Raw genomic sequence first — 10660 nt, 5'->3', positions numbered from 1 at the left:
CCACCTCATTACTGAAACTGGACCACAAATTCCAGTGCACTAAATCTGAAAATACTAATAAATTATATTTACAATACAGTGCGATTCAAAGGAATTCCCTGCTCCCAGTTGCATTATTGGATGAAAATCATGTGAGTAAAAATACAAAAATAGCAATTGCTAGAAAAGCTCAGCAGGTCTGCCAGCACGTGTGCAGAGAAATCAAGAGTTACGTTCAGTGTCGACCCTTCCTGGGAACAACTTAGAAAAAAATACCTATTCTTCATTTCAAGCCATTTATTGTGAAAGTGCACGGCTGCTTTTTTTCTCTCTCTGTTGAATTGATTTAGCTGCAGTGTTCAATGCCTCCTTTCTCCCCAAGCTCAGACTAATAGGGTTGAAAGTGTTTGCATGTGCAGTGAGTTCGCCCCTGGGCAGGGAGGACAGACAGACCAGCGGGTAAAAAGACAGGCAGTACAGTTCCCCAATGTTTCTGGTTTACAGCATCCGCAGTTCTTCAGGTTTTTATTTTAGTTCTGCTTACCAATTCCCTGTCTACTTCAGGAACTGAATGCAATATCTGCTGAGGAAATCCTGCGACTGCCCACATTGAAGCGAAAAGGCGCGATTTTGTGTGTTTTTGTTTTGCAACAGAAACAACTTCGCATTTTAAGGAAATTATAACTTAAATTTAACAGTAAAACTTCAAGTTGACCATCCGTTTGCTGTTGTAAAACATGTATTAAATTTCCAAATATCACCTTGGGATGCTGTGAATTAGCCGTAAGATCATTTAAGTCGATCCCTGTGCAAAACGTCAGAGGGACCATCAGTGAAACATGTGAATGGATGCAATGAAGCACACAGAGAGAAAGAGAAAAAGTCTGAACTTAAGACAACAGATGTTTGCAAACTCGATCTGCATCAGAGTCGGCTTGTCACTTCAAGCAGCGTCAGAGGCAGGTCTGGAGCCAACATCATTTTACAGGATGTGACCAGCCTGGCTTTTACCCCCACCCCGTCCTGCCCCCAGTAGAAATATATAAATTCAGCGACCGGTTTCTGGAGAGACGGAGAGAGGCGCTGTCGACCTGAGCTTCAGTGTCCGGCTGGGAGACAGGCATCCACAGTAAGGAGCAGACCCCTGCAAACTGACCCAGAACAGCCCAGCTCCGCTTCAAAGGAACACACAGCAGCGAATTTGAGGCGGCGCAAGAAAGTAAAGGGTTTTTTTTTACCCCTCTTCTTCCTTTCCCCCTGCCTCTGGTCCTCACTTGGACTTGTTGCAAGGTGAGTAATTGTGTGTGTGTGGTTTGTGGAAGGGGGTGTGCTGTGAGTTTACAATCCGAAAATGTTCTTGTTTTAGCCAGAACGTAAACAGAAGACATCTGCTGAATTGTTTGGCATTATTGACAGAAACATTCCCGGACGCGAAAGGTTTCCGCGCTCCTTCAGGGTTAAGTCCTGGGTTCAGAGTTTAAAGTGGCTCTGACCTCCCCAGGCGTCGCACCCCCGGTCGTTCTCTGGATGTCCAGGCGGTTCACTCCGGGAGACACCTTTCCCACACTGGGCATCTGTCAGGAACCGTTCTCTGGATTACAGGGAGGCTGGAGGGTCAGACCGATTCCGGCTGAGAGACGAGGTCTGAGACGCGTTCATCAAAGATGAACAAAAATAATCTTTAATCGAGTCGCTGGTATTGACTGTTTCATTGACATGATCGCGTGGCACTCTCGTTTCTGATCCAGCCATGTCCAAACAGCTGAAGTAGCAAAGACTTCAGTTTACCCTGTGTCTGCTGCGTTTGAATTTGCACTGTGAAGCATTCAGCTCTTAGAGCCAAGATAATTATATATTTATATTCAGTATTTTAGTCATTTATCTTTCAGCATCAATACTTACTCACGAATAATTTTAGAGCCGTAGACTAATTCTTCAAAGAATTAACACAGCGGCCAAGTATTCCCTGAAATGTATGCCCAATTATTTTAACAGCCAATGAGTCTGACATTTTTTATTACTATTCCAGACCGAGCCCATTAGGTGTTTGGCTTTAGTCCGTTGTTTGAGACCGATCATTCCTCAAGACATGAGTCCTTGCCACTCCTGGATCCTAGTTGCTACATTAATAGCCTTGGTGCAAGACTCGAGCTGCCGGAGTGTGCTCAATGCCACGCATTTCGCACATTTGCTCAAACGTTTCCACTCCAGGGCCAAGAGATCCATCTCCCAAATTGACAAAGATGAGATTTTGCAACTTCACAACCACCTGAGGGGAGAGGTCTATCCATCATCCTCCAACATGGAATACATGGTGAGTAGGTGCCAGAGATCAGTGCTTCCCAACATGTTTAAATCTGGGATATGGGATAGGGGATGGGTGGGTTGCGCTTCGGCGGGTCGGTGTGGATTTGTTGGGCCGAAGGGCCTGTTTCCACACTGTAAGTAATCTAATCTTATTTGGAGGCATGGGAATTGTTGTAATCCCAAAGGGAGAACTGTGTGGAGGGACAGCAGGGGATCCTGTGTAAGGAATGGGGCTATTTGTTTGCACCAAACACAGGTGCTATAACTCAGTCAGAGCTCCATTGGCAGCTACTCCTGTCCTGAAACTAACAGCCCTGAAAATGTTACGCTATTTGGGTTTCCATCCCCACTTTAGGAAGTCCTGCCAGAACTTTCACCATCATGGGATACTCAACTGGGGGAAGGAAGTTTTCAAATTGAAACTTTAAACAGAAAGCACCTTGGACAGATGTCACAGGAAAACACTGCATTGCTACTGTCATTTCTGGCTTTTACCAATCATTCCAGAAAAATGACATGGGCTGCTCCAAGTATTTCTGCTTGGTCTTCGGATGCTCCATGCACTCAAGTTTTTGGGGATGTTCCATGCAAAGTTGAACCAAGCCTCCACAGGACTTGGCTTTGCCCTGTACCTTACAGGAGACTGACTCCATTCTCACCATAAATATGGATGTGAGCATCACATTGATATGTTTGATTTGTCCAGCCTGAGTATGATGTAAAAGTAGCAGACTACATGTTGAAGAAAATGTGAAGGAATGTTTTTATTTATTGGCTTCTAGAAGAAACAGCCACTAAATCACATTTTTACAACATTGTTTCAATGTTTGTGATTTCCATCTTCCGGAACATATATTTTCCTGTTGTGACTATTTCAAGTTAACTGTGGGCAAGACTTTAAATAATGTGAAGAAATTAGGAGTAGGTAAAACATTTTTAAAAAACCAGAAAATTAATAAGTACTTGTCTAAGTAATGCAGTTATTTTCAGAACTGTTAATTGAGAAAACTAGTCATTTTGATTCTAAATATTCAAACGAGCCTGCAAACTCCTCTTATTCCTGCTTTCCCTTACCAACAACATGTAATCTTAAAATTCTTAAAACTGGAGTTATAGGTAAATGAGACACAAAATGAATGCAACAGAAAAAGGGATCTTTAATCTGGTAGTAGGAACCTAAATTTGTAACATCATCACTCTGGGAGTTATAACATTCTCAACTTTTAATTCAGATGGCTGTCAATCATTATTACTGCACTGAAGTGGGAATGATTGAACAGTCCATGTAGAAGTCTGGAGTAAAACTTAAAGATGGGCTGTTATATGGAATGTTTTAACTCAAGGTGGTATTCCTGACACAGAATAAATTGTTATTTGTCTGATATTAGTTAATGCTATGTGTGTTGCTTTTTAGGAATGGGATTATGAATTGGAACGGTCTGCTGAGAGCTGGGCTCAGCAATGCGTTTGGGACCATGGTCCTTCCCATCTGATCAAGTCAATAGGTCAGAACCTCGCAGTACACTGGGGAAGGTAAGCTCTTACACAGGTTCATTGTACTGTACTTATTTCTGAATACAGATACCATATTTTAAAGTTTGGATCAATCCAAAAACAGTACAGGATGTTTGTTAGGATAGTGGATCTGATCTTATGGTCAGGAGAAAGTGACGACTGCAGATGTTGGAGATCAAAGTCAAAGACTTGGCACCACCCTCTTGGAATGGTCCTACCTGTCCATCTTCCTTCCCATCTATCCCCTCCATCCTCCTCTCCAACTTATCACCTTCTTCCTTACCTTCATCTACCTATTGATATCTCAGCTACCTTCACCCCAGTCTCACCCCTCCCATTTTTCTCTCAGCTTCCTCCCCCCCCCCCCCCCGACCCACAAGCCTCATTCCTGATGAAGGGCTCACGCCTGAAATGTCGATTCTCCAGCTCCTTGGATGCTGTCTGATCTTACGGTCAACGCATCCAAATTGTCTAACACTATTTGCATCACACCTGGAATATTGTGTGCAGATTTTGTTATAAAGAGAGTGCAGCAAAGGTTTACCAGACTGATTCCTGGGATGACAGGATGGACATATGTGGAGAGATTGAATAGCTTACGATTATATTCACTGGATTTCAGAAGAAGTTTATGGAAACCTCTAAAATTCTAACAGGAATAAACAAGGTAAACATGGGAAGGATGTTCTTAATGATGGGGGAGTCTACAACCAGGGGTCACAGTGTAAGGATACAGGGCAGACTATTTAAGACTGAGATGAAGAGAAATTTCTTCACCCAGTGAGTAGTGAGTATGTGGAATTCACTGGCACAAAAAGCAGTCAAGGTCAAAACCTTGTATGATTTCAAGAAGGAGTTAGCTATCACACTTGGGGCTAAAGGGATCAAAGGATAATGGAGAAAAGTGGGAACAGGCTGTTGAGTTGGGTGATCATCCTCAATCATATTGAATGGCAGAACAGGCTCAAAGGGCTGAATATACGACTCCTGTTTCCATTTTCTATGTTGTTATGTTTACACTCGCCCAGCAAAATTATGAGAACGCCTGGGTCAAACAAAAAAAAACAGACAAAAACCCCATGTTAATTTGGGAGAGTTAATATGAGAGAAATTTCTCTCTGCAGTTTCCTATTGATGATTTTTGGACTGAAAAATGTTGGGATCAGTTGTTGCTCTGCATTATTTTAAGAAAACTCATGTCCATGTACACTTCCTGCCATCGAAACTGTACATGTTTTGTCAGCTGTTTCTGTAACACTGCATATTTTTGTGTCTGCATTCATAATGAAAACTACAAACATGAGATTGTAATTCTGTAATGAAATCTCTCATCCAGTGGTGGCAGAGTAACACCTTAGTTTTACATTTCCCACAGCTCCTCAACCTGCACTGCTTCTGCTTCACCCAACTTCACCACACGGCATCCCAAATTGCCATAAACATTTGCGATTTAAGTAGAAATCGTTTTAGATCAGTTACATAATGCCCATAATTTCTACCAAGTTATACACATCGTTACACTTTTGCTTTTATATTTAACCATAATGGATAGCTTTCTATATCCACATTTGTAATAGGTTTCTCCAACATAAGTTCATATTCCTGTACCTGCACCATCTGACCAGCTGGTGGCTTTGCCTCACAAATTAAACAAAATGGTTTCTGAATAATTTTCAATTGAAATGTCTTTTACAGTCATTGAAAATATTAATCCCTAAAATAAAGATCTTAATAAATAATAAAAACAATTAATTTCCCAATGTGTCATCATTCAAGATTTTATTGAAAACCTCAATTTCTCCTAAAAGCTTTGCATTGTATTTGATATTTTTGACCAGAGATTTGATGCTGCTATTTGAATCATTGCAACTTAATTTACAATGTACCCAAATTCCTACAATACGTTGCCAGATGCATTGTTGGATCATTTCCCCTCAGTTTCCAGCATTTTTTGGCCTCTTGCTTTTTTGAAAAACCAAGGACAGTCTTGCAATACAGCTGGAGTATCTCTACCTCTGGCCCAGAAGCTCCCAGTTCAAGTCCCACAAGAATTGTTGATGGCCTTGGAAGGTGCTGTCATAACATGACCAAATAGGTCCATTATCGTCCTGTAAGTCCTGCTGATGTGCCAAGTGCTGGCAGTAAGAGGAGACGTAATTCTTGGTTAGCCGTATTTGGTGTGGAGTGATGCCTCTGGTGACAGACGAGTGATTAGTTTCTGGAAAAGCGAGCTATGGAAGTAAAAACAAGCTTTGTTTGCCTTATATGCCACCAGCCTTGACAAAAGAAGAAATCTTATATTGGATGTTTCTTTTTAAAACAAGGATTGTGAGTGAGACAAACAGAATAATGACTGCATTCCAGCTGTAGCTTTTGTTTTGGGTTCAGTGTCTTTTAAACTGAGGAATGGAGATTGTTGTTATAAAATAAGTGAGAAAAAATTAGCAATATTGCATACCAAGTCATATCTCGTTATGCTAATCTTTGCAAAAAGAAACAATTATTGTGAAGTGTCAGTGAAGACAGTTTTAATCTGGAAAGACAAAATGGGTCGGTGGGCTGAAGGCCCTGTTACTGTGCTGTATTGTTTTTTGTTCTTTGTTGAAGCCAACATCTATATTTTCTGACAATAGAAAAGATGCTGTAAATCATTTTCACTTGTTGTGCAACTGTTAATGTGTCACCATGTTTGAAACTATTAATGTTAGTCAGAGAGGGAAGTCACTAAGTAAGTTGATTTGTGAGATCAAATACAGTTATAGTGTTTCTGGCTTGTTTCTGGCTATTTCTGTCAGGATTGGAGTGGGTAAGGTCTAAATGGAGGGTTCCTTATAAGAGCATTCATAGTGGGCACCAAAAAGGGAAGTTACATGAGGCAGATTGTGTCGATCAAAGGCAAAGAGATGAGAGAGTGACAGGAAGGAAAGCTAAGGTGATCAAGTGATGGTGGGTGAGACACAATGGAAACACAAACGCGAATGGTTGGTGAAGGGAAGGGGAAGGGAGTTGCTGAGGAGCATAGCGTCTCTCAAATCCCAGTCCACGAGTAGCTTGCACCTACGGTTACTCATTTCCTTGACAAACCCCAAGGCCCCACCATCCATCACCATTGATCATAAAAGAAAGAAGGAAATCAAGAACAGAAAGTGAAGTAGAGATGTAGAGTGAAAGAAACAGGAGACGAAGAGAGAAAGAAGCAGAAGATTGGGCTGTGAATGGATTATGTTGCTGGACTAGTAATTGAGATAATATAATTTCAATTAAATATTATTATATACAGATAGTAATTTGAATGCTAGAAGAATTATTAAAATGCTGGAATTGCTATAAGATCCATCATCCTTAACTGGCTCAGATTAGATATAACTACAATCCCAGCATGGTTCCCTCTTTACTGCCTTTTGTATCTACTATAAATAATTCGAGGCAAGGAGGAATGGCCAATACATTCTCAAACCCTAAGATTAAAACAAAATAAGATACAGGTAAGCAAGGGCCTGTATTTTCTGACTTCCTATCTGTTTCACAACATATGATCAACAATTGTCATATTAAAAATCTTGCATGAACTTATAAATTCTCCTTTTACAATGGATATGCTTTGCGTAAATATGTCATTCTGTAATCATCAGTATGAAATTGTAGACGCTTAATTTTGCTTTTCAGTTCTTCAGGTCTTATTTCCTATATTCTCGTAACTTGAAGATGTTTGTGTGGTATTAAATAGGTATTTGTGAATTATTGACCAGCAATATGACTTGCAAGTGATAGGTGTGACAGATTTGTGCTTTTGTTGTTTCAGATATCGGTCTCCAGCTTCCCATGTGCAGGCATGGTATGACGAAGCCAAAGATTACACATACCCATATGCACATGAATGCAATCCTTGGTGCCCTGACAGATGTTCTGGTTCAATGTGCACCCACTACACACAAGTAAGTGAAATGCCCAAGTTTGAGAATACATTCAAAACAAATACACAAAACAAAACACATGTTTTACAGAATTACTATTGAGAAAAGGAAAATGTTTGTCTCTTCTGATTGGGATCATTTATGGATTACATTACATTAGAGTCTCAAAAATATTATTTTTTTAACAACATTAATGTTTATGAACAGTTGACTAAGAAGCTTTCTGTTAATGTGCAAGTTTGACTAGCTTACAGAAGTTGGTGAATGTGAGTGCTATAAATACTGCGTAATGTTGTTCTAATATTTTTGTGCATATATATGTATAACACATTTGTTAATTATAATATTGTCAGTTACTGATTTGAAGTAGTTGGGGCAAAGAAAGTGATATGCAAGCACTGGTAGCACTATGTGGAATAGCTATTATCAGCACAAAATAAGATTCAGACCATCAGAAAGTGAAAAGGAAATACTGAAATTCAGGTGATCTGATAGAAGCTGTCTGGGTCAGGTTGTAAAAGAAAGCAAGTAGAATCCTTTACTTGGTGCTGTGTCCAGACAGCATTCTGGTTTGCAAAGTTACTTTTAAGCTGTTAATTTAGTGCCAGGTTTTTGAGTAGCTAAATAACCTTTATTAGAGTGTGAATGATACATTAATCGCCACAATATCCCACTCTAAGGTGAAACCTACCACAAACTTTTAGACACGTGCACTGTTCCAAAGATCATGGACTTGACATTTACTGTCACTTAAAGTAAATTTCACAAAGCAGTTTCCTCCAGAACTGGATATTAAATTTTAAAATGACACTTTTTCTGAATGTCCCTCGAGGCAGTGATGAAAGCATGTTTTGCGGTTGTCAAGTTTTTTAAACTAAATTTGCCACGGGAACTTTCTTCTTTAATTTTAAATAAAGGAGGTTTGGGCAGTTGTAATGTGATGTTCCAAGTCTACGAACATTGATATATAAGTCAGTCTTCTATAACACAACAGTGTGTTCCTTTGAAACCTTGCACTATAAAACATCGCACTATGGAAAGTCTCTATAGAAAATCTCACTGTAGGATATCACTGTAGAAAATTGCCACACCTGTTCAGTATACAGTTTGTGTTATCCAAACAATGTCCACAATTCGTCAATTGTGTTATAGCCAATTCATGTTGACGAAAAATGCTTTGAAGCAGAATGACCTATATATTATTCATATGCATCGTCTAAAAGTCATTGTTCCTTACCACCAGCTATATCTTTGCTCATTTCATAACTAAGATTTCACCAGATAATCTGCCTTTGTATTTCACCTATTCATTATCTGGACCAGCTGCAGACAACAGCTGCAGACCATACATTCTCAGATCTGACCACTAACCGTTCAGTTATCTTCCAAGTTGGCCCTCTATCAAAGGATAATTCAGTGTTTTGTCTTTCTTAAACCCGTGTGTGTACTTTGTACTCTTACTGACCCTCAACTCCATTTCCTCCTATGGTCATTCCTTAGTAGAGATTGTACATTGTTGATTACTTTGCAAGCTTCTAAATCAAACTCACGTCTTAAATGAGTGAAGCTAGTCAACCAAGTTGCGTTTCCTTTTTCAAATCAAAACAATAAAGTTACCAGTGTTTATTTTCACTTGGTTAGCAGTCAGCCGTATTCTGTGCACAAGATGTGCTTAAAGCTTGGTGCTTTGTTTAACACTCATTTTGTATTTATTTTTAGTTGGTGTGGGCAACAACGAATAGAGTTGGCTGTGCCGTCAATGTCTGTGGCAGAATGAACGTATGGGGAGAAATTTGGGAGAATGCTGTCTACTTAGTCTGCAATTATTCACCAAAGTAAGCTGTTGAACATCATTTCATTTACTTTGGTTTATTGCTATTTAGTTGATAACTGGAATTGTAATATGGAATTCTAGGAATTTTTCTAACATTTGCGTTACTTGTAAAATGAAATTGGCAAATACATTTTTATTTAAGTAAGTAATTAAAATTTATTTATTCTTAATGAATTATGCATGTGCTTTACAGTGCTTTACCTACCTGGTCAAAGAAACATGCGAGGGGAAAAACCCTTATCACAATCCTTGTGATGACATACATTTTTTTAACCATTCCTGGGATGTGAGCATTGGTGGCAAGGCAGGAACTTGCAATGAAAACAAAGCTGTCATGGGGATTTGTCAAGTGAATGTCATGTTTGACAAATTTGATTGAAGCTTTTAAGGATGCAACAAGGCATATAGGAGAGGATAATGCATTTGATGTGGTTTACATGGCCCTACCTAAAGCTTTTGAGGATGTCCCTCATGCAGACTGATTAAGAAAATGGTAACCCATGGGATTCAAGGCAAAATATAATTTGGTTTCAAAATTGGCTGATGGGCAGGAAGTGGACTGTGATGGTACAGGGATGTTCATGTGACTGGAAGTCTGTTTCCAGTGCAGTTCAGCAGGATTCAGTGCTGAAGCCCTTGATGTTTGTCATATGCATTAATGTGCTTAATGCAGAGAGTTTAATCAAGAAGTTTGAAGATGACACAACAACTTGTAGGATAGTAAATAGCAAGTGGGACAACCATAAACTGCATAACAATATCAATGGTCCAGTCAGATGGTGTAAAATAAGTTCCAATCTGGAAAAGTGTGAGGTAGTACACTTGGTAAGGGCTAACAAGGCAAGGGATTACACTATGAAGGTAAGAAAGTCGGAAAAATCAGAGGGACCTTGGTGTTCATATCCACAGATCTCTGAAAGTAGCACGGTAGTTCGATAAGGTTGTTAAGGCAGATAGGATACTTGCCTTTATTAGATAAGACATTGAATGCAAGAGGTTACGGGGAACTTTATAAAATGCTGATTCGGCCACAACTGACGTATTGAGTGCAGTTCTGATCACTGCATTATAAGTAAGATGTGATTACATTAGACAGGGTGCAGAGGAGATT

General features: G+C 39.6%; 1 protein-coding gene across 2 annotated transcripts in view; it reads left to right on the top strand.

The window, feature by feature from the left end:
• Nucleotides 1-1038: 1038 nt before the first annotated feature.
• The window catches only part of crispld2 (cysteine-rich secretory protein LCCL domain containing 2), a 41241-nt gene continuing 31619 nt past the window's right edge, over nt 1039-10660 (top strand). The window contains exons 1-5 of one of the 2 annotated variants that reach the window (XM_060837978.1): nt 1039-1269; nt 2009-2293; nt 3701-3819; nt 7604-7736; nt 9435-9550. In XM_060837978.1, the coding sequence (XP_060693961.1) occupies nt 2069-2293; nt 3701-3819; nt 7604-7736; nt 9435-9550 (593 nt within the window). In that variant the 5' untranslated portion in view covers nt 1039-1269; nt 2009-2068. Of the gene's footprint in view, nt 1270-1570; nt 1622-2008; nt 2294-3700; nt 3820-7603; nt 7737-9434; nt 9551-10660 lie in introns of those variants that run through there. The other variant, XM_060837979.1, reaches the window with a different exon arrangement.

The sequence above is a fragment of the Hemiscyllium ocellatum genome, chromosome 17 (assembly GCF_020745735.1).
Source record: "Hemiscyllium ocellatum isolate sHemOce1 chromosome 17, sHemOce1.pat.X.cur, whole genome shotgun sequence".
In the NCBI taxonomy this organism is placed as follows: Eukaryota; Metazoa; Chordata; class Chondrichthyes; order Orectolobiformes; family Hemiscylliidae; genus Hemiscyllium; species Hemiscyllium ocellatum.
Note: the sequence above shows the minus strand (reverse complement) of the source record. Positions and strands in the feature narration are given on the sequence as shown.